Source organism: Paramormyrops kingsleyae, chromosome 23 (assembly GCF_048594095.1).
Source record: "Paramormyrops kingsleyae isolate MSU_618 chromosome 23, PKINGS_0.4, whole genome shotgun sequence".
Lineage (NCBI taxonomy): Eukaryota > Metazoa > Chordata > Actinopteri > Osteoglossiformes > Mormyridae > Paramormyrops > Paramormyrops kingsleyae.
This window is the reverse complement of record NC_132819.1, coordinates 12911711-12935676: the sequence shown is the minus strand read 5'-3', so window position 1 is coordinate 12935676 and position 23966 is coordinate 12911711. Positions and strand designations below refer to the sequence as shown.

General features: G+C 39.1%; 3 protein-coding genes across 12 annotated transcripts; 2 read left to right on the top strand and 1 right to left on the bottom strand.

Moving 5' to 3' along the window:
- Positions 1-459: 459 nt before the first annotated feature.
- On the bottom strand, positions 460-2758 carry LOC111843871 (c-Myc-binding protein-like). Its single transcript, XM_023811810.2, has 5 exons — positions 2506-2758; positions 1651-1723; positions 1507-1555; positions 961-1090; positions 460-661 (listed from the first exon to the last, which is right to left on the bottom strand). The coding sequence occupies exons 1-5, from the start codon at positions 2575-2577 to the stop codon at positions 620-622; spliced, it is 366 nt and encodes a 121-aa protein (XP_023667578.1). The 5' UTR covers positions 2578-2758; the 3' UTR covers positions 460-619.
- Positions 1834-23701, top strand: LOC111843870 (four and a half LIM domains protein 3-like). 7 transcript variants are annotated; one of them, XM_023811805.2, is made up of 6 exons: positions 1834-1881; positions 21340-21501; positions 21732-21906; positions 22127-22296; positions 22425-22611; positions 23083-23701. In XM_023811805.2, exons 1-6 carry the CDS (start codon positions 1876-1878, stop codon positions 23232-23234), a joined length of 852 nt encoding a protein of 283 aa, XP_023667573.1. In that variant the 5' UTR covers positions 1834-1875; the 3' UTR covers positions 23235-23701. The 7 variants fall into 7 exon arrangements, with proteins under 7 accessions (XP_023667573.1, XP_072562234.1, XP_023667576.1 ...); XM_072706133.1 differs by lacking the exon at positions 1834-1881 and adding an exon at positions 1932-2194; XM_023811808.2 differs by lacking the exon at positions 1834-1881 and adding an exon at positions 2201-2303.
- Positions 7445-15685, top strand: LOC111836445 (uncharacterized). Of its 4 annotated transcripts, none has more exons than XM_072706085.1 (16): positions 7445-8081; positions 8593-8795; positions 8887-8958; positions 10453-10686; positions 10894-11000; positions 11359-11527; positions 11626-12421; positions 12856-12974; positions 13078-13203; positions 14046-14111; positions 14200-14288; positions 14382-14487; positions 14635-14740; positions 14865-14953; positions 15274-15306; positions 15492-15685. In XM_072706085.1, exons 1-15 carry the CDS (start codon positions 7961-7963, stop codon positions 15280-15282), a joined length of 2412 nt encoding a protein of 803 aa, XP_072562186.1. In that variant the 5' UTR covers positions 7445-7960; the 3' UTR covers positions 15283-15306; positions 15492-15685. The 4 variants fall into 4 exon arrangements, 3 of the variants coding, with proteins under 3 accessions (XP_072562186.1, XP_072562184.1, XP_072562185.1); XM_072706084.1 differs by lacking the exon at positions 15274-15306 and having other exon boundaries at positions 7479-7569; positions 8007-8081; XR_011985055.1 differs by having other exon boundaries at positions 14865-15306.
- Positions 23702-23966: the final 265 nt, after the last annotated feature.

Genomic DNA, 23966 nt, shown 5'->3' with positions numbered 1-23966 from the left:
GGGGACAGTGAGCAGTGACGGATGGCGCTGGGGAGCACAGAGCTACACAGCCTCACACAGAACTGGGGACAGTGAGCAGTGACGGATGGCGCTGGGGAGCACAGAGCTACACAGCCTCACACAGAACTGGGGATAGTGAGCAGTGACGGATGGCACTATATACAGTCATGAACGGACTGCAGTCAAACACAAGGCCCTGGACTTTGGGGTTCCTCTGTGGCCCCATGGTAAATTTGCAGGCCCACTGGGAAAATGCCGGGTATTCCAGATGGCCAGTCCAACCCTGTACACAGCACTGGGCAGAAAGCCGAGTCCAATATATCCGTCACTTCTGTATGGATATCCTTTGGAATGTTATTTTAAATGTGTTACCTGCTTGTATAGCTCAAGGCTTTCTGCATTAAACGTGTATTCCACAAGTTCATTCCACAAGTAACGGTAATAAAACTAATCCTAGAATCGGTGATGCAAAAGGTATTTATTGTTTTCAATATCAGTTGTATATCAACAACAGAAAATCAGACCCTTTAAGTGACTGAAATATGAATCCTATTCGATTCACCATGTTTTCAGTCCAGAGTCACCAGTGCCAGCATAGCCGCAGTGACCAGGGTGAGTTTCAGTCTCTACTGTCCTCTGGAGCCAGTTCATACTGCAGGAGCTGGGAATGAGGAAAATGAGATTAATATTATGTATGTATGTATGAATGTATGTGTGTGTGTGGGTTTGCATAGATTACATTTGGGAACTAAAATGTCCTCAAAGTGTGGTAAAAACTGAAACTTCCTTACTTTTGGGGACATTATTTGGATAACTTCAATTTTATAAAAATCTGAATGCATCAAAACAGTAAAAATGATAAAAGTCTAGTATTTTGTTTGGTTACTTTTGATGAAGGTTAGGACATAAATGAATGGAAGGCGGGAGTGCGCGCACGGGTTTATGAGTGGATGCGCTCACCCTGTTTCTCAGATCTTTGTTTTCCTCAAGGAGATGCTGGTGCTTTCGCTGTAGCTCCGTAAGCTCCAAGCTCAGTGTCTGTGCCTCGGGACTGGCGACGCGGGACATGTCCAGGCGCTGGCGCACAAAGCTGGCGCTCATTAAGGCTCTTACCCTGTATATCGACGCAAATTTACACTCGGACATGTATAGTAAATTCAAGTAGATACAAAGGGATCATCAACCTGTCCGTACACAGACAACGTGTCTGTGCAAAACGTTTAAACTTGAAGGCGAATATGTACTATGTAGTCTACTTTTTAAAATACGATATCCGTGGTGAAATTTGCATTTTTATCAGAATATCCGTCAGAATTCACCATTTTGTTGACCATTGGCAACGCTATTGATTTATTGGTAGTATTTGGCATCTAAACGCACTTAAAGCAATTAAATACCATTTTATTTCAAAATGTAAAGTAGTTTTACGTGTCGCATTTCACTGAATAAGTAAGCGAATTAGAAAAAATGAGAATACACAGAACAAACAACGTCTGCAAAGGATACTGCAAAGCATCATGGGGTTTGTCCTCGTCCTGGCACAAAGCGACCAGCACTGCAGATGAGAAGTAGCATCTTATCCGTCGGATCGCTCAGTGGACACAAAAATTTTCTATAACCCATGTTTTCATACATTTTAAGGGTACATACCATTAGTCAGGGAGTCAAGGACATTATTCTTTTCCAAATACCTCCGAAACTGCTCTCGTTTTGACTCTGAAACCTGAAACAGGGTTGATTTTATAGATCGTACATTAACGTAAGGCTAAATCGTAATTGCTATTCGTTGCATTGAAAAATAATGTTAAGCACTAGGTAAACAGATGACGTCACAGAATCGCACACAGGTGTCACCGAGCAGAACTGAGGACGAAAATGGGGGTAACTGCGGATAAGACCGGGTGGCGGCACCACTAGCAAACTTTATAAAAATCCACGTGATCGACTCTTGTTATTAGAAATGGCGAAAAAAATTAATAAGATTTCCCTCCGGTTTGAAACCAAACATAATGTCCGTACACGGATTCCGTTTATCTAGTGCAAAATTACTTATACTTCGTGGGCTCTAAATCAATCTATCATCCTGGTCAACAATTAACCGAGATACTTCGCTAATCATATCACCAGGCAACTTTGGTCAGCTGGTTTGCGTGAGATGTTCAATTCGAGACAAGTCTGCGCATACATTTTACATGTATGTAACAGTTTCTTTAGCTTGTAAATAGTCTGTAGGATTTGCAAACTGTCCCAACACTTCTGATGTAGCTAATTTTAGGTTTATAATGGAATAATACAGATTTGAGGTAAGATTTCTTGCGTGAGTCTGAAAGCGTCAGATGCATGATCAGTTGGCAACCCCGTATCACATTGCTAAAAATACATTATACTGCACGTCACCAGCTTTATGAACTAAGCGATTTTCTTGCAGAATCACTAAAACAGACGGATGTAATATTCGTTTTGGAGCCAACTTCAGTCATAGCTAAGGAAAGCAGGTCAGCTTACTCGGTGTAGCGCCATCAGGATATGGAATAGGTCCTCTACGAACAGCTGAACATGCGCCTCCACGTGCACCATACAGGTGCTTTTTAAAGAAATGGATAAATACGCGACGCTTGCAGGAAAACGCCAAGTAATGTTTTATTTGCACCGACCGTGAATGTAAAGTAATTTTTATTATTTTGTTTCAGGTGTACGATTGTTACAGATCCATCTAGTGAATGTGCTGTCAATTTTTAATGTTTCATAGCTTTTTGAGGCCCTTATGTTCGATAAGAGCGGTTATAAATATTATCATTCGAAACAATATACGCAGAATTGCCGACTTTAGTCAGCTGGCTGGCATGAGATCAGTTCGAGACAAGTCTGCACTCGCATTTACATGTAATAGGTTCATTATATTGTCTGTGTCTGTAGGGTTTGCAACCAGCCCCAACGTTTTTGATGTAGCTAATTTGAGGATTATAATGGAATAATATAGATTTACCGTAAGATTTCTTGCGTAAGCGTTAGTGTCAGGCCAGAAGCATGAGAACTGGTGGTAATTTTTCGTATGAGAAAAGAAAAATGACCGATTAGTAATACAAACCTGGAAAACCTTGTTTACGAAACACACATTACCTGTATAGGATTATAGGTCTGCAATGTATGAGCCATAAGCATCGAAAAGGTGTGAGTAACCAAATTTTCCTATTATGATACAAAAATAGCTCTAAAAAAAGACAGCGGTCATCAGATAAAACTAAATGGACAGGAAATGAGATCACATTTATCCACGAGTTCCCGTCAGCTCGAAGCAGCATCCTTAATTCCCACTTGTCCAGCAGGACGATCCGAGAATCGGAAATGATTTGGATAGCTGATGAATGAGTAAATTCTTCATAGAAATTTATTAATTTATAAATACACTGAAAATAACTTTTTATATGGTAAATGGACTGCATTTATATAGCGCTTTTCTACTCTTACGGGTACTCAAAGCACTTTACAATTTATATGCCTCACATTCACCCATCCACACGCCAGTGGCGGAGGCTGCCATGCAAGGCGCCAACCTGCACACTGGGAGCAATTTGGGGTTCAGTGTCTTGCTCAAGGACACTTTGATGGGGTCAGGAGGAACCAGGGCTCGAACCTGCAACCTTCCAGTTGCTCTTTATGCTTGCAAATTTCATTGAGGGCTAGTAGATTTTTTTTTAATGAACCAGCCCAGTTAGCAAAAAATGCTAAGAAATAATCACGATTGAATGTAACACCTTCCTACTGGCTTCCGGGCTAAACCCCATTCAAGCTTAACATATATATCAGGACTCTTCAAGTCTGGCCCTCGATTCCTGGTATACAGTGTAATAGTTCCATTTATTATGGCACTTTGTAATGACTGTGTAATGTTTTATACATCAAAAATAATCAAAAAAGTATTATTACAGACACTGCCTTCATTACAATAACCTTCACACCTTACACAGTTAACCCACTTTCTTGACAACTCATATCCTTAAAAGGAGTCGTAGAAATGATGTTTCTATACGAGTCCCCTACCTTAAATGTGCTTCCTGCGAAGTTAAGTGAAAAATCGATGTGAAAAGATTTGCCTGGTATTCTGTCGTGTAAAATTTAAAGAAACATTTCCTGTCACACCTTTTGCGGGTTTCAGACAGACACGCAAAATACTTGACATTCTATCAGTTGTTATTTCACTGTTTGCCAAGTCACTAAATGTAGTAAGACACCATTCCACAGCATTAAATATCTAGAAAGGTAAAGTGCCTTTGTTCTGCGTTTGCCTTTGAAAAACATTCACAACGTGCCATAATTTTATTTGTTTGGTTGTTTTCTTGTTTACTTGATGAAGCTTAAGGACTGCTGTTCTTTAATAGGCCTAATTAACACGTCAAACCGCGGGGAAATTATGTTATTATCCTACATAATTTCTGGTAACGAGAGCGATTCTATAGGAGTAGCATTTCGTCAATACAAATTATTTTATGACAAATCCAACATACTCACAGGAGTGGAGGCACGTGAATTTCACTGCAGTACAATGACCTGAGGCGTGTGACGGAGGTGTGGTGGACGAGTCACCGTCTCACTATCGGTTTTGGCGGCCTTAAAGAGACTTGTCTCTGCGCTGATCCGATCATAAAATGCTCTGCAAAGACTGAGCGCGGTGCGTTAGCGCAGATTGTGGCGTTTCTCCGAACTAACACTCTTACTGCAGAACGACAAACTGAGGCTTCATTGCGTAAGTTCATATTTACTTTCCATGTGCTGCCGTTATACAATAATAATAATTTTAATCATTATTATTATTATTATCATTACTACTATTATTATTATTATAGTTGTTACTTTAACGATGGAAGTTACTATTGGGTCAATGCAGGATTACGATAATGATATTACAGACAGCATTCAGACTAATTCGTGATCCACTTTGTTAATGAAATGAATACCGTAGGTCTGTTTACATTGTTTTTAACACATTGATGTTAGCAGGCCCGTAGTCAGCTATGAGGTCAAAGAGCTAAAAATAAAATATTCACCTGAATAATGAATTAGGCTAACTAACGTCTCGCATAACTATAATTACTTAAAAAAAAAAGCTTATGAAGGGGGCTGTATCGATAATGTGATTGTGAATGTTACACCATATTCTGTGACCATCATATATTGTGACCATAGGAGGCGCAAACTCCCGCGTGCACGCGCTTGGTACGCAAGTTACCTAAGTCTGCGGTTGAAAAGCGCTGTCGCTGGACGCGACTCGTTTTTATGCAGACGAACCCACCAGAGTTTTAACTTTCATGACGGATACATTGTACAGCATAGTTTATGAACATGCCTTATAATGTTTAAAGTCTCATGGATAATGCGTATAATCCATGAATAGAGTAAAGTTAAATTGCGTAGTCGGTGTGCATTCTAAATCTAATTTTTACGACGGTAATCTGATTTTACACGCCAATACAGTGGCTAATTAAAATAAAGCGAGAGTTTCAACAATGGGACACATATAGGTCGTACGTTGAGTATTACCACTAAAATGTCAACTAGCAAAGATGTGCGTGTGTACATATATTTATTTAAAAAAAAAATGTATATTATACATTTATAATATTCATAATATAAATACATGCTCTATTACAGAAATGGTGAACCCAGAGTTAGGCTAGGGTCACATAATATGATAGCAGCCATCACAAATGGTGACCCGTATGCCAGGGACTGCCTGCTGATTAGAACCTTAAAAATTCTTCAGATTATGAAATGTTCATGCTCAAAGTCGTCACCTGAAAAAGATTTGCTTGATCCAATATGTTTTTGCATGATTTATGCCAGGGTCACATAATATGATAGCAGCCATCACAAATGGTGACCCGTATGCCAGGGACTGCCTGCTGATTTCAACCTTAAAAATTATTCAGATTATGAAATGTTCATGCTCAAAGTCGTCACCTGAAAAAGATTTGCTTGATCCAATATGTTTTTGCATGATTTATGCCAGGGTCACATAATATGATAGCAGCCATCACAAATGGTGACCTGTATGCCAGGGACTGCCTGCTGATTAGAACCTTAAAAAGTCTTCAGATTATGAAATGTTCATGCTCAAAGTCATCACCTGAAAAAGATTTGCTTGATCCAATATGTTTTTGCATGATTTATGCCAGGGTCACATAATATGATAGCAGCCATCACAAATGGTGACCTGTATGCCAGGGACTGCCTGCTGATTAGAACCTTAAAAAGTCTTCAGATTATGAAATGTTCATGCTCAAAGTCATCACCTGAAAAAGATTTGGTTGATCCAATATGTTTTTGCATGATTTATGCCAGGGTCACATAATATGATAGCAGCCATCACAAATGGTGACCTGTATGCCAGGGACTGCCTGCTGATTAGAACCTTAAAAAGTCTTCAGATTATGAAATGTTCATGCTCAAAGTCGTCACCTGAAAAAGATTTGCTTGATCCAATATGTTTTTGCATGATTTATGCCAGGGTCACATAATATGATAGCAGCCATCACAAATGGTGACCCGTATGCCAGGGACTGCCTGCTGATTTCAACCTTAAAAATTATTCAGATTATGAAATGTTCATGCTCAAAGTCGTCACCTGAAAAAGATTTGCTTGATCCAATATGTTTTTGCATGATTTATGCCAGGGTCACATAATATGATAGCAGCCATCACAAATGGTGACCTGTATGCCAGGGACTGCCTGCTGATTAGAACCTTAAAAAGTCTCCTGATTATGAAATGTTCATGCTCAAAGTCGTCACCTGAAAAAGATTTGGTTGATCCAATATGTTTTTGCATGATTTATGCCAGGGTCACATAATATGATAGCAGCCATCACAAATGGTGACCCGTATGCCAGGGACTGCCTGCTGATTTCAACCTTAAAAATTCTTCAGATTATGAAATGTTCATGCTCAAAGTCGTCACCTGAAAAAGATTTGCTTGATCCAATATGTTTTTGCATGATTTATGCCAGGGTCACATAATATGATAGCAGCCATCACAAATGGTGACCTGTATGCCAGGGACTGCCTGCTGATTAGAACCTTAAAAAGTCTCCTGATTATGAAATGTTCATGCTCAAAGTCGTCACCTGAAAAAGATTTGGTTGATCCAATATGTTTTTGCATGATTTATGCCAGGGTCACATAATATGATAGCAGCCATCACAAATGGTGACCCGTATGCCAGGGACTGCCTGCTGATTTCAACCTTAAAAATTATTCAGATTATGAAATGTTCATGCTCAAAGTCGTCACCTGAAAAAGATTTGCTTGATCCAATATGTTTTTGCATGATTTATTTTATATATATATATATATATATATAATCCACAGCACAATCCAACGAATTTGCCAGAAATTAAAACCAGAAGAAAAAATCCAAAACCAGGAGACAAATACACTGAATCAATAAGACCTTGTGAATGAAAAGAAGTCTACGCAACGAGCACTGTCTGGATCTGAATCCTGGTTGTATTTAGACTCCAGCTCCAGGTTCTGCGTTGCTTTACCTAGATGTCACAATCAGAGTTAGAGTCAGGTAAAATAACAGGGTCAATTTTACTGTTTACGCGACAGTTGTATGCTAATCACGTCAAGGTGAAATACAGTTATACCTCACCCTACGTCAGTAATTGGTTCCAGAAGGCACAACTTCGACAAACGACTTGATACGAAAAACCCCTATTGGCTCGAAACACCAATTAAAAAAAGACAATACTTTTACATTTATAAGCTTTTATTTGATTGCAAACATTAAAATATATTAGTTTACATATTTTAGCATTCCCTGGCTGACGTAAGGTTGAAACCGAAAGAAGACGATTTGTATTTTTCTGTATTTTTTGCAAAAAAAGTCGAGTTCGACGTAACGCGAATGACGTATGACGACGTATGACGTAATACCGTAGGCCTATCGCTGTTTCGAAATCATGGATCCCCAATTAGTCAAAGAAATATTTGACTTATTAATTAAAGGAGAATATCCGAAAAATTTCAGCAAGCATCAGAGATACAGCTTACGAAGAAGATCTTCTAATTTCTCCATAATCGGTAAGTTATTTTTTGCAAGAAACATCTAATAAACATGACTTCCAGACATTAGGCCACTTAAAATTAATAAATTGTTTTACATGACTCAAACTTCTAAAATATTGGTGAGTAGGGGATTTTCTATTTTCTATTTTATATTTTTAGCGAAAAGACGAACGGCAACAGAGATATACTAAAACTAGAAAAGTTCTTTTTAATACCGTGGGCCCACACACAATCTGACAAACGATAAAAACCATTGTCCGAGAAGCGTCAAATTGAAAAATCCGAGGCTGACATAAAAGATTTTTCACCCACAGTTTTTGAGGTAAAAAAAACCGATTTTTTGAAAAATATAAAATATTAAAAAAATCGAGCCGTCACCAAAAAAATTGAGGCGTTCGGCCATGTAAAACAATTTATTAATTTTAAGTGGCCTTAATACATGTGAAGTAAATGTAAATAGTACAACAGTAAATACAGCAGTCTTCATATGTTTATTAATATACGTATAATTCCGAATGTATTTTAGATGGAGACTTGTACTACACCAGAAACAAGGGCTCTGACGAAGAAGTCAGGGCCAAAGTTGTTCGTGGCGCAGAAGAGGCTGATGAACTTTTCATACAGTTCCACAGCAGTGGCATTGGAGCACACTGTGGGCAATTAAAAACTAGGGATGCCATATCCCAGCGTTTTTACTGGCCTGGAATGTCCAGAGACATTGAACGATGGGTATGTTATTATTTATGTTTTTCTTATACAGCTATTTGAAGTTCGTAAAGACGTGTTTCCACATTGAAAAAAATTCTGTATGTTGTCACAGGTGTCACAGTGTACAGTTTGCCAGAAAAACAAAGGCACACTAAAAACTGAAACGCAATACACACCAATCAAGGTAAGTTTTGGACCTATATATATGACTGTTTATAATGTTTATAATATTGTTTTGCACTATATGCAGACGTGTGTCAACAATTGACAACTGATCACTTTCATATGTCTTTCATATGTCTGTCCTCACATTGCATTTATATAGTACAGCTTAAAATCCTATGCATTAATTTAGAGCAGAGCATGTGAGCGGAGCGTGAGCGAGGGGCGGAGCGGGCGGAATTCGGTCAGAGCGCGGAGTGGTTTTTTTTATCATGGCTGGAGCGGTCGCTCTGTCTCGCTCCAGTTTCGCTCCGATACCGCTCTTTCCACGAGCCTGATGCTTGCCCAGATCTACCCAGAATTCATCTGTACAATTATAAAGACTGTTACACAAATTAGTCGAGATGTTCGCGAAATATTTCACAAAGGTTTAAGGCGACAGTTGTTAGGTATGCCGATTATTACGAGGAAGAAGTTGGCTCCTTATTCGCAATAGCAGTTCCTTATTTGCAAAATCCGTTCCACCTTAAATAGGCATTATGTGTGATCTGCCATATTCACAGCAATTTACCTGGTAAACATCAAAACGTCCGTTCAAAACACTAACACCACCTAAAAGAGCAATTATTACACGTACTATATCATGCGTTTAAAGGTATTTTACTGTAGAGTTTTATAAATAATGCCCTGTGAAATATGCATTGTTTCCCATTAAGACCCATTGGAAATCAATGTGTGATCTGTCATAAACCTTAACGCCATCAGATAGAGTAATTATCATACTTATTATATACAGAGTTTGATGACATTTTACTGTAGAGTTTTAAAAATAATGCCCTTTGAATGCTCATTATCATGGAATGCAAGTAATACCCTTATTAGCAGACATAAATTTATAAAAATAATAACAAACAGTAGAAATTTCTCATACCGTTATTGTCATACCATTTCTCATACCATTATTCTGCAAAACTTGCAGAATAATAAAACAACGAAATACATATAATTGTTATTAATTTTCATTTCATTATAATTAGAATAATAGCCTCATACATTTGGGGCAACGGAGGTCTTCAATGTATTGTTAGGCTGGTCAAAGTCAAGTGTGGCTCCATGTTCACTCCACTGTTTCAAGAAAGATGCCACCTAAAAAAAAACCACAGGTTGCATAGAAGACAAAGATTTTATTATTAGGCCTACTTAGATATTTAGCTTGCATGGATGAAAAAGCTGGCCTATCATTCTAACAATAGATAGATTGAATGGATAGGAGCAGTTTGGAAAATTTCCCCATAAAAGACTGTGAAAAATTTGATGGAAAGAGGAATGAAAAAGAGAGATATAGGTGGAATTTAAAAAAGAAATATACAAGTACATTTGTTCTTGATGTGGTGTGAATTTAGATTTTCTAGATTGTGTTGTGTCTGTCATATGTACTACTGACTTTAATTTATGAAAGCATTTATAGTTTCCAATTTAGCTTAATTTCTAATTAACTTAGATTTTACTTTAACAGACAAAGGTTCCATTTGAACTTGTTGGCATGGACCTAATTGGGAAGCTGGTCATGACAGAAGAAAAGAATCAGTATACATGTGTGATGATTGATTATTGCACAAGATGGACACAAGCTTATGCCTTAAAGTCAAAGACCGCAAAGGAAGTGACAGAGTGCATACTAAAATTTGTTTACCAATTTGAAGTGCCCAAACGCATCCTCACAGACCAGGGCAAAGAGTTTGTCAACACTGTAAGTTTTTTTTTTTTTAATACAATACATTTTGAAATGTTATTGTATTTTACAAATGTTGCCGAATATGTACTGTAAGCATTGTCAGGCTATGTATTTGCTATTCAGCAGAGGTATGAACATTCAGCAGTGGTATGAACTTATATATGTTTATACAGCGTCAATTCAGGCACAAATGAGAAAGAGGTTTTCTTACATTCCCTGTAGATAAACACAGAGGTATGCCAAGCCTTGGGAATCAAGAGGAGCCTTTGTGCCCCATACCACCCCCAAACAAATGGGCTGGTTGAGAGGTGTAATGGTACCATACAGAGGTAAAATATGATTACATCTTTTCACCATTACTTTTCTAGTCTTACACTTACACTTGTTTCACTGGGCTTTTGATTGTTGGCCTGATTCCAGTCCCCTGTTTCCAGTCTTCACACACCACTACATAAGCCAAACCAGCTTACTCACTCATTGTACCTTCCATGTATTCACTGAGCCTTCATATCTAACATTATATTCTTGTTTGTGTTTGGGAAGCTCCCCCATTGATTTCTTTGTTTATTAAAGTTTTATTCAGATCACTGTATAAGGGTGACTGCAAAAACAATGTAACTGTTACAATCCTATGGAGAATATGGAATTCAAACCAAAAAGTTATGGATGTATCTATTTCATTTGTAGGGCTCTTGCCAAGCTGGTGGACGATAAGCCCAACACCTGGGACAGATATCTAGATGCAGTGATGTTTGGTCTTCGCACCAAAAAGCAACTGACAACACGCTTCTCACCATATTTCCTGATGTTTGGTAGAGAAGCACGCTACCCATTTGAAGTGCCTGAACAGTATCAGGTTAGACAGGTTTTTAATATAAATGTTAATGCATATATTCTTTGACTACTGAAGACAAGTTAAATAATATCTTAAAAACGTTATTTAATTTTCTACAGATTGATCACTCCATTGAGGACAAATATTTAGAAGAGGAGGTCACCTTTGACATTGAGAGGCAGGAAAAACTCCTCAAAATAGTACAGGACAATGTTGAAAGGGTGCAGGAGAAGACCAGAAGGCACCTGCGATCAAAGACATTTGGCCAAAGGCTTCAGGTTGGTGACATGGTGTGGAGGAAGAATGTTCGCAGTCAGCAACGGAAGGGAGGAAAATTGGAGCCCGAGTTCTTGGGGCCTTTCACAGTGACAAGAATAGAGGGGAAAAGTGTTGACCTTGTAGATGGTTTTGGGAAAGCCACCTTAAGGGTTAACATTGACCACTTAAAGCTGCACACTGAAGAGGTCCCTAGAATTCCCAGCAAATTAAAAGAGAAGGCTAAAGCCAGAGTGCCCACCTCCCCTTCAGCAAAACCACCTTCACCCCCTACTCAAACTACCTCCCCTGCAGCAGAACCACCTTCACCACCTACTCCAACTACCTCTCCTGCAGCAAAACCACCTTCACCCCCTACTCCAACTAACTCTCCTGCAGCAAAACCAGCTTCTCCTCCTACTCCAGCTACCTCTTCTGCAGCAAAACCAGCTTCTCCTCCTACTCCAGCTACCTCTCCTGCAGCAAAACCAGCTTCTCCTCCTACTCCAGCTACCTCTTCTGCAGCAGAATCGTCTTCTCCACCTACTCCAACTACCTCTGCATATCCATCCTCATCTCTACCAACAGCTGTGTCCACCACTCCTCTGCTGGCATCAGCCACTGTATCTACCTCTCCACCAGCCGTCTCACTGCTGTCTTGTATGTACTCAGTCATAATATTCATATACAAATGTGAACTACTTTTATATTCTGCAGAATGCCATTTATATTAAAAATATCACTCAAATCATTATAAAGATTCAATATTCAAGTAGTTTGTCATATGCACAGTAAAAAAGAAAATGGTTCACAACCATGCAATGAAATTCTTTGCCAATCTACCTTTACACAACAATAACAGTAGCATTACAATGACAATAATAGCAATAAGATTACATAAATAATTAAGGTTAAAAACAGTTAAACAATAATAAATAAAAATACAAAGTGCTCTGTGCCTTTGTGCTACAGATTGGATAACAGTCAGATGGAGAGGGTGGGGCAGTGTTGAATGTGCTGTAGAATGTATATTGTTAGAAACTACACTAAGAGAAGATTTTTAGTTAGATTTCTAATTTTGTTTTGTTTTACAGGTGTGAACGAGGCCTGGGAAGGGAAAAATGTCCATGTACTGCTTTCAAGAATTGGGCCTTACAAAATTTTTTACTGGGACATCACAAGAACAGCTCCTGATCAGGAACTTGAGAGTGAGGTGTGTTGGGATATGTTTTTTTTTCTATAGCACTTTATATGTGTGTGTATGTATATTCTATATATACTGGCAGATGTATGAAAATTAATATTTTGGTTCTCAGGTGATAAATGCCTACCTGCTGCGTTTGGTGCAGCATCACAATCAGAGAAATGAAGACAACCAGGCCCTTTTCATTGATTCCTATGAAATGACTAGCATTTGGCAGAAGAAGACGTCAAGGTTAAAGGTAATGAAAAGTGATGCTGTGACAGTGTACCATCACCACCAGTGTGAAGCCACATACGGTGACTGACTTGGTATATGAATGTCCTATTTTGTTCCTACTTTCTAAATGTTATTAATTTTATCATAAGAAGAGGGTATGGTGCTGGTACTAGTCCTCGTCTAGGTATTATATTTACATTACATTTATTCATTTGACTGACAGTATTATCCAAAGCGACTTCGAGCATAGATAGAAGTGTGAAGGGAACATAAGAACTACAACTATATTGCCTACATATATTGGAAGAGTTGCAACTCCAAAGTGCATACATTGTATAACAAAACTACAAACGATAAAACTACAAAACAACCATCACAGTCATAGCTATAGATATCTGGTATAGTGGTGCAAAATGAAAGATCGAGGCATTCTTGGTATGGTATGCGTATGTATACATATTTTTAATAAAAAAAATAATGATTTATTTTGTAATAATTATGATTAGTCTGTCTGTTTAACAACAATTTGGAAGTGGTGATTTTGCAACATTAACTGAGTTTAGTGTGTATGTAATTTTGGTTGAACTGAGTCATTTTTTCTCTGGCTGCTTTTTTTCTTTTGCGCCAAGGCAAGTGTTTTTGTTTGTTACATGTTTTTTTTTATTTGTCATTGTGGTGGCACTGCTCTAACACAAAACATTCATTTGTCCCTTTGATTTTGAATAATTTCTAGAGCACAAGTTGTATTACAAGAGAAATGAACCCAGACAAAAACTGGTCTTATGATAGTGATTTTTTTCTCATAGTGGTATGCTCTGAGGTGTGGTGTTACCTTCTAATCCTTTATTTGAAATTACCTTTTAGTGCAACCCAGGGAACTTTAACGTAATACTGGGAGCAGTACATGAACCTGGCCACTGGATACTGACAGTAAGAACAACCTTTTTTTTATTATGTATGGAGTCTCACTTCTTATTGTTTATAGTGTATGCTGCATATTAATTTTATTGTCATATAGGCAATGTTTCCCAAACTGTTGAAGAGCTTGGTGCTGGGCTCTCTAGGACACGCATCCTCAAAACTAAAAACATGCTTGGAGTCCACAAGGTACTGCAACTTCATTGAAGACTGCTGCTAAGACCAGTGTATTCTATAAAGCAGCAAGGAACTTAACTAATGTTGCTTTTGTCTACTTTTGAGGGCATTTATGAGGAAGCATGGGTGTCAGGTGTCCCGATGGAAGGCAGAAACAATGCCACATTCATTACAACCCGATGGCAGTTCATGTGGCATATTTGTTTTGAAAGTGAGATTTTTATCTATTTTTCATTTCTTGCTTTTACAAATTCATTGTGTCCTTTGTTTTTTGTGTCTCCTAAACCCAAATATTTGCAGTTCATTTGATGTATTACAAATGTCATTTATTTATCTTAGTGACTATGTTGCATTCTAGTATGCTGAGAAAATCCTGGCAGAGGAGCCTCTAATCTTCTCAACCACAAGATCAGCAGTTTGCAAATATAGAAAGAAAGTAGCTGTCAAACTGCTGAAGCAGACAGGTAAGTTTTTACTTTTACTTAGCATTATTATCATATCATTGAATTCTTTGATTCAACTTATAAAACATGAATTTATTATAATTGAAATAAGTTATGATCTTAATAATGATCTTATTCTGATCAGATGATCTTCGTGAGCTTTGCCACTATTGTGGAGAAAAAATTTCAAAAGTAGACTCCGACGATCCACAAAATGAAAAACACACAGACTGGGTATGTGTTTACCTAAAACCAACATTAAACCAAAGTTATGCCTAATTCCTCTGCTAAGGGAAATGTGTTTCCAAGAAACCTCAGAAGCCATCACCTATTTAGAACTTTTTTGCAAGAATTAACAAGATGGAAGGAGGAGGGAGAATGGAGTGCATTTTTATTGTAAAGAATATACAAAACACAGAAAAGCATTCATATAAAACAATTATGTATATAACAAACCTGAAAAACCAAAGTATATGACAACAATGAGTACAGATGAAACATTAATGCATGCCAAAGAAAATACTACAACGACTGAACATATTACTATCTTGCAGTATCAATGACACAATCTTCATAGGATTTTTTAGGTAAGAAAAACAAAACAGACTTACCTTAAGAAGTATTCTGAAATAAAGACAACATATGTTTTGCTAAATAATGCATGATCTGTTTATTAAGAGCACACATAATGTGTGGGAATTATTTGTACAGAAAAAATGAAATAATGAAGAAATGAAATAAACCCTACTCAATACATGCTTTATGCTTACAGATCCAGTGTGATGCATGTGGAAGGTGGTACCACCTGACCTGTGTTGGGACAACAGATACTTCAAAAGAGTACTGCTGTCTGGCATGTTAATAAATTTTGATTTTCTTTTGATTTAAGTTGTAAATACCTTGTTCATATTTTAAATTCAGTTTGTTGATAATTCAAGTTCAGAATAAAGTTTATTTTTGGATGAATGTTGCTGTTCTGAAATTTATTAACAATTATATGTGTTTTATTCTTAATTCTAGTAATGCTAGTACATATAGATGTAACAGTGTATTGTTCTGTAAAATAGCTCCAACAACTATGCCTATTTTTCTGTAATAATAGCAATCAGATATCCATAAACACGTCTCCAGACTTAGTAAACAGATACAAAAAGGTACAATAACAAAGCAAGATGAAAGCCCACCTTTTCTACCTGTTAACTGTGATTACTAACTGGGACTTGGGAGAGGGTGTCACTCTGCTGTAAATCTTAAAAAACTTGTGATGCACAGAATACTTAAGTGGAGATTTTATGTACTGGTATTTAAGACAGATTTTGTGGCTGGAATTAATTGGCAACCCCTGAGAGTGTGGTCTCCTGCTATCATATTATGTGACCCTAGCAAAAATATGATGGGACAATCAAACCTTTGTCATACATTTCATAATCAGGAGACTTTTTAAGGTTCTAATCAGCAGGCAGTCCCTGGCATACGGGTCACCATTTGTGATGGCTGCTATCATATTATGTGACCCTGGCATAAATCATGCAAAAACATATTGGATCAAGCAAATCTTTTTCAGGTGACGACTTTGAGCATGAACATTTCATAATCTGAATAATTTTTAAGGTTGAAATCAGCAGGCAGTCCCTGGCATACGGGTCACCATTTGTGATGGCTGCTATCATATTATGTGACCCTGGCATAAATCATGCAAAAACATATTGGATCAAGCAAATCTTTTTCAGGTGACGACTTTGAGCATGAACATTTCATAATCTGAAGAATTTTTAAGGTTGAAATCAGCAGGCAGTCCCTGGCATACGGGTCACCATTTGTGATGGCTGCTATCATATTATGTGACCCTGGCATAAATCATGCAAAAACATATTGGATCAACCAAATCTTTTTCAGGTGACGACTTTGAGCATGAACATTTCATAATCAGGAGACTTTTTAAGGTTCTAATCAGCAGGCAGTCCCTGGCATACAGGTCACCATTTGTGATGGCTGCTATCATATTATGTGACCCTGGCATAAATCATGCAAAAACATATTGGATCAAGCAAATCTTTTTCAGGTGACGACTTTGAGCATGAACATTTCATAATCTGAATAATTTTTAAGGTTGAAATCAGCAGGCAGTCCCTGGCATACGGGTCACCATTTGTGATGGCTGCTATCATATTATGTGACCCTGGCATAAATCATGCAAAAACATATTGGATCAACCAAATCTTTTTCAGGTGACGACTTTGAGCATGAACATTTCATAATCAGGAGACTTTTTAAGGTTCTAATCAGCAGGCAGTCCCTGGCATACAGGTCACCATTTGTGATGGCTGCTATCATATTATGTGACCCTGGCATAAATCATGCAAAAACATATTGGATCAAGCAAATCTTTTTCAGGTGACGACTTTGAGCATGAACATTTCATAATCTGAATAATTTTTAAGGTTGAAATCAGCAGGCAGTCCCTGGCATACGGGTCACCATTTGTGATGGCTGCTATCATATTATGTGACCCTGGCATAAATCATGCAAAAACATATTGGATCAAGCAAATCTTTTTCAGGTGACGACTTTGAGCATGAACATTTCATAATCTGAAGACTTTTTAAGGTTCTAATCAGCAGGCAGTCCCTGGCATACAGGTCACCATTTGTGATGGCTGCTATCATATTATGTGACCCTGGCATAAATCATGCAAAAACATATTGGATCAACCAAATCTTTTTCAGGTGATGACTTTGAGCATGAACATTTCATAATCTGAAGACTTTTTAAGGTTCTAATCAGCAGGCAGTCCCTGGCATACAGGTCACCATTTGTGATGGCTGCTATCATATTATGTGACCCTGGCATAAATCATGCAAAAACATATTGGATCAAGCAAATCTTTTTCAGGTGATGACTTTGAGCATGAACATTTCATAATCTGAAGACTTTTTAAGGTTCTAATCAGCAGGCAGTCCCTGGCATACAGGTCACCATTTGTGATGGCTGCTATCATATTATGTGACCCTGGCATAAATCATGCAAAAACATATTGGATCAAGCAAATCTTTTTCAGGTGACGACTTTGAGCATGAACATTTCATAATCTGAATAATTTTTAAGGTTGAAATCAGCAGGCAGTCCCTGGCATACGGGTCACCATTTGTGATGGCTGCTATCATATTATGTGACCCTGGCATAAATCATGCAAAAACATATTGGATCAAGCAAATCTTTTTCAGGTGACGACTTTGAGCATGAACATTTCATAATCTGAAGAATTTTTAAGGTTGAAATCAGCAGGCAGTCCCTGGCATACGGGTCACCATTTGTGATGGCTGCTATCATATTATGTGACCCTGGCATAAATCATGCAAAAACATATTGGATCAACCAAATCTTTTTCAGGTGACGACTTTGAGCATGAACATTTCATAATCAGGAGACTTTTTAAGGTTCTAATCAGCAGGCAGTCCCTGGCATACAGGTCACCATTTGTGATGGCTGCTATCATATTATGTGACCCTGGCATAAATCATGCAAAAACATATTGGATCAAGCAAATCTTTTTCAGGTGACGACTTTGAGCATGAACATTTCATAATCTGAATAATTTTTAAGGTTGAAATCAGCAGGCAGTCCCTGGCATACGGGTCACCATTTGTGATGGCTGCTATCATATTATGTGACCCTGGCATAAATCATGCAAAAACATATTGGATCAAGCAAATCTTTTTCAGGTGACGACTTTGAGCATGAACATTTCATAATCTGAAGACTTTTTAAGGTTCTAATCAGCAGGCAGTCCCTGGCATACAGGTCACCATTTGTGATGGCTGCTATCATATTATGTGACCCTGGCATAAATCATGCAAAAACATATTGGATCAACCAAATCTTTTTCAGGTGATGACTTTGAGCATGAACATTTCATAATCTGAAGACTTTTTAAGGTTCTAATCAGCAGGCAGTCCCTGGCATACAGGTCACCATTTGTGATGGCTGCTATCATATTATGTGACCCTGGCATAAATCATGCAAAAACATATTGGATCAAGCAAATCTTTTTCAGGTGATGACTTTGAGCATGAACATTTCATAATCTGAAGACTTTTTAAGGTTCTAATCAGCAGGCAGTCCCTGGCATACAGGTCACCATTTGTGATGGCTGCTATCATATTATGTGACCCTGGCATAAATCATGCAAAAACATATTGGATCAAGCAAATCTTTTTCAGGTGACGACTTTGAGCATGAACATTTCATAATCTGAATAATTTTTAAGGTTGAAATCAGCAGGCAGTCCCTGGCATACGGGTCACCATTTGTGATGGCTGCTATCATATTATGTGACCCTGGCATAAATCATGCAAAAACATATTGGATCAAGCAAATCTTTTTCAGGTGACGACTTTGAGCATGAACATTTCATAATCTGAAGAATTTTTAAGGTTCTAATCAGCAGGCAGTCCCTGGCATACGGGTCACCATTTGTGATGGCTGCTATCATATTATGTGACCCTAGCCTAACTCTGGGTTCACCATTTCTGTAATAGAGCATGTATTTATATTATGAATATTATAAATGTATAATATACATTTTTTTTTTAAATAAATATATGTACACACGCACATCTTTGCTAGTTGACATTTTAGTGGTAATACTCAACGTACGACCTATATGTGTCCCATTGTTGAAACTCTCGCTTTATTTTAATTAGCCACTGTATTGGCGTGTAAAATCAGATTACCGTCGTAAAAATTAGATTTAGAATGCACACCGACTACGCAATTTAACTTTACTCTATTCATGGATTATACGCATTATCCATGAGACTTTAAACATTATAAGGCATGTTCATAAACTATGCTGTACAATGTATCCGTCATGAAAGTTAAAACTCTGGTGGGTTCGTCTGCATAAAAACGAGTCGCGTCCAGCGACAGCGCTTTTCAACCGCAGACTTAGGTAACTTGCGTACCAAGCGCGTGCACGCGGGAGTTTGCGCCTCCTATGGTCACAATATATGATGGTCACAGAATATGGTGTAACAGTGAAAATGGCACCAGCCCTCCTTGTATGTCTGTGTTCAAGTTAGGTGACTGCATATTCTTCCTTAAATATTTAAATTAGGCTTCGCAGAATTGTTGCTGAAATTTTGCCACTTCCGTAAGTCAGTTGTGCTTTTGTTGTTGCTCTTTTTTTCACCACATTTCATGTATTTGCTTGATGTTGTTATAGTACTTAGTAATTCGCAGTACTGACCCTTCCCTGAGCTGTCCAATACTGTGTATGCATACATGTTAACAGAGACACAACACTGCTAGGTCAGTTAGCTCAGACTGGTGCTTTAACAGAAGGATATAAGATTGGCTTTCTCTACATTAACGTACAACCAGGCCCAGCCTCTGTTCATTACCGGGTAGAGTGACTTTCAAGACCTGGCTTGACACAACCATGTGTCCTGTTCTCAGTTTGTAGAGTGAAGAAGGGTAGATCAAATCCCAGCAAATGTGCTTCATTTGGGGGGATTTTGAAGTTCAAGGTAGATGTGAGAGCCTGGAGGAGGGACTTCATTGGACTCTTGGCTTGAGCTTCTAGCAAATGTTTCTGTGAACCTGTTTTAGACAATAGTTTTTTTTTTGTAATTGTTATTGCATTGTTTTCTTATGTCTTGTGCCACTGATATCTTTTTATGTTCAAATTTCGAAGGTGTTGGGTGTGTGATGGTTAGTCACAGGAATCCACCTCCTATGCTCTTTTCAAGCTAAAGTTAGAACAGTGAAACCCTAATGTGTCTTCATTCTTTCTCTAACATAAATGATGTGTTCATTCATTCGCTGACCTGCACGATGAAAGATTCACTTATTCATTAACATACACGATGATCTGTTCATTCAGTAACCTGCACGATGATGTGTTCATTCATTCGTTGACCTGCACGATGATGTGTTCATTCATTCGTTGACCTGCACGATGATGTGTTCATTCATTCGTTGACATGCACGATGATGTGTTCATTCATTCGTTGACATGCACGACGATGTGTTCATTCATTCGTTGACCTGCACGATGATGTGTTCATTCATTCGCTGACCTGCACGATGAAAGATTCACTTATTCATTAACATACACGATGATCTGTTCATTCAGTAACCTGCACGATGATGTGTTCATTCATTCGTTGACATGCACGACGATGTGTTCATTCATTCGTTGACCTGCACGATGATGTGTTCATTCATTCGCTGACCTGCACAACGATGTGTTCATTCATTCGCCGACCTGCACGATGATGTGTTCATTCATTCGCTGACCTGCACGATGATGTGTTCAATCATTCGTTGACCTGCACGATGATGTGTTCATTCATTCGCTGACCTGCACGATGATGTGTTCATTCATTCGCTGACCTGCACGATGATGTGTTCAGTCATTTGCTGACTTGCATCATGATGAGGTACTCATTTATTCGCTGAACAAACAACCTGACAGGGCATTCTTCACCACCTTTTCCTTTGCTAAAATAGCAAATTTTAAGCCCTGCAGTATACCAACTGACAGGCTATAGCTGTCTACCAGTCCGTTTAGAGTCCACTGCTGATCTCCCCTCCTTTTGTCTGGCTGACTTTCACAGGGCAACATGAGTGAGCCCTTCGACTGCGTCGGCTGCAAAACCTCCCTGTACGGCCGCAGGTTCATCTTGGTGAAGGAGCAGCCGCACTGTGTTCCCTGCTATGACAAGCTGTGCGCTAAGACCTGTGCGGGTTGTGGGCAGCCGATTGGGCACGATTCCATGGTGTGTATCTGTACAGGGGGAGGACTTTACTCATAGCCTCTGTACGGGGGAGGGCTTTACTCATAGTGTCTGTACGGGGGAGGGCTTTACTCATAGCCTCGCAGCAGTTTTACTTTACATTCCCTGCACACTGGTTATGTCAGAATAAAAGCACCATCCTGCTCAGGTAAAGAACATCATCTGCAAGGATTCTCATCATCTTTTCTCATCATTTCCCCTCTTGTATCTAGGAGCTTTTCTTTGAGGACAAGCACTATCATGAGCGCTGCCTCCGCTGTTTCCACTGCCAGTTGTCCCTAGCTGACCAGGCTTTCAGCAGCCAGGAGGGGGCGCTGCTGTGTAAAGACTGCCACTCCAGGGAGTTTGCCACACAGTGTCACGCCTGTAATATGCCGATTTTGCCAGGTAAAAGACACTTCTGCTACTTTACATACCATTACATCACTTACTACCTTAAAGATAGTTTACATTTTTTTTCTGAGCTGACAATGGACATTTGTTGCCAGCGTCTAGATTCTTTAGTTCCTCCTTATTGGCCTCATCTCATTAGTGTCTTTCCTGCATGGGGTCCATCACTGTACATTATCATTGCTCCACAGTATGATCCCTCATCTCCACTTTCTAGGAACACGGAGGCTGGAACTCGACGGGGTCACATGGCACGATGCCTGCTTTATCTGCCAAAGCTGTAAGAAGCCAATTGGATCCCAAGGATTCTTCCCACACAAAGGCCAGTACTTCTGTGTGGCATGTCATGAGAACAAGATGTCACCCCGGTGTAAGCACTGCAAGCAGGTGAGACAGTCTACACCGCAGGGAGCAGTGTATAGGCATTACTGGCGTAGAAACCAGTACAGGGTTGGTTCAAGGAGCAAATACCAGCATGGCAGTGCCCCTGCCCTGAGCAGTGTATTTCCTGATAGGCACTCCCGGAGGGTGGCGTGATCTACCAGGGCGTCTTCTGGCACAGGAAGTGCTTGCTCTGTGCTTCCTGTCGTGCCCCGCTGGCTGACCAGAGCTTCACCTCCCATCAGGACAAACCGCACTGCCTGTCCTGCTACAACAGGCTGTACACCAATAACTGTGAGGCGTGTGGGGAACCCATTACAGGCAGGTGTCCGTCACAGAAATGCACATGAAGGTAGCCCGAGGTGCAGGCAGTCCCCAGGTTAAGAACATCTGACTTACGGACAGCTCGTACTTATGAATGGACTGCCATAAAACCTATTATATAAAAAAAAAATTGTGTTAAATACAGTGGCTCGTAATAATTAACATGTGCACTGCTTTGTGATGCTCCTGAAAACATTGTGTGCCTTCAGCGGTTAGTCATCTCGAGGTGCAGTACAGTACTGTACAGTTATGTACAGTAATGTACTTACTTTTTATTACAATATAATTATTAAGTACTGTATTATTTTTCCGACCTACATACAAATTCGACTTAGGGAACAGAACTCATTCGTAACTTGGGAACTGTCTGAACTGCCTGTACTGCATTTACAGTGAAGGGCGTCATATTGCCTGCATCCACGAGGTCTGTTTAGTGCTGAGCACTGAAGGTGTGTCACTCTCCTGCAGGTCAGGAGGAGGTGAAGTACATCACTTTCGGGGAGCGTCAGTGGCACCGGGCCTGTTTTACCTGCTCACTCTGCACTGTGTCACTGGTGGGCGTCGGCTTCTACTCCTCCAATGATCGCATCCTCTGTGGTGACTGCAATAGGACCCAGTGAGCTGTGCAGACTCTGCCCCCTGAGCCGCTTCGGCACCAGTCGAATGTGATCTGAAGCTAACTAATAAACCGATCTTTTCCCTGCAGCAGTCTCACTACCCGCAGTTCAGCTGCACCCAGCCAAATGTTACCTCAGAGCACAACCTCTGACACGTGTTGAGATGTCTTTCAGCCTCAAAGTTGTTGATCAATAGTGCTAAACCTTCTTGCGCATAAGCAAAGAGAAGGGGCTTCAGGTCGAGTTGATTCATTCATCATTTTACTTTCACTATGTGTGAACAGTATTTACCTACACCTCTAAAGTTCTTGTGTTTTCTGAGTAATGGATGAATGATCTATGGCCTGTTTGATGATCTATCTTTGTTTAGAAGTATTTGTCAGGTTTTTCATTAATTTCATACTAGTGAATCAGTCACTGTATGCCTAACACTGTGCATATTTACGAAATAAAAGTATATTTTCCTCTTCTGTTTGGCATTCATATTTTCACAAGTTGATGTGTGAAGTTGCACTTTCAAAGACACAAAATGAACTACTTCCTACAGTAACCCTATTTAACACCATATACAAATAATTGTGGCAATTTACTCACTTGGGAAAATTCTGTACAGAGACCATAAGTGTAGTGTACATATTTTCTGGCTTTCAGAAGCTAAATGGCAGCAAATACACATGCACACACACAAATCTATACATACCACTTTAAGTTAAGTGATTTGTTCTTGCCATTGTA

Excerpts from the sequence above, each read along its gene's own strand:
- LOC111836445 (XM_072706083.1), top strand. The coding sequence starts at position 7,961 with ATGGATCCCCAATTAGTCAAAGAAATATTTGACTTATTAATTAAAGGA. Across the intron at positions 10,687-10,893 it reads GCAAAGAGTTTGTCAACACT|ATAAACACAGAGGTATGCCA; the intron begins GTAAGTTTTTTT and ends CATTCCCTGTAG. Across the intron at positions 12,975-13,077 it reads ATCAGGAACTTGAGAGTGAG|GTGATAAATGCCTACCTGCT; the intron begins GTGTGTTGGGAT and ends TTTGGTTCTCAG.
- LOC111843870 (XM_072706133.1), top strand. The coding sequence starts at position 2,156 with ATGTTCAATTCGAGACAAGTCTGCGCATACATTTTACAT. Across the intron at positions 22,297-22,424 it reads GGTGTAAGCACTGCAAGCAG|GCACTCCCGGAGGGTGGCGT; the intron begins GTGAGACAGTCT and ends ATTTCCTGATAG. Across the intron at positions 22,612-23,082 it reads GTGTGGGGAACCCATTACAG|GTCAGGAGGAGGTGAAGTAC; the intron begins GCAGGTGTCCGT and ends ACTCTCCTGCAG.
- LOC111843871 (XM_023811810.2), bottom strand. The coding sequence starts at position 2,577 with ATGGTGCACGTGGAGGCGCATGTTCAGCTGTTCGTAGAGGACCTATTC. Across the intron at positions 1,091-1,506 it reads AAACCCCATGATGCTTTGCA|CTTTGTGCGCCAGCGCCTGG; the intron begins GTATCCTTTGCA and ends AATGAGCGCCAG. Across the intron at positions 662-960 it reads ACAAAGATCTGAGAAACAGG|CTCCTGCAGTATGAACTGGC; the intron begins GTGAGCGCATCC and ends CCTCATTCCCAG.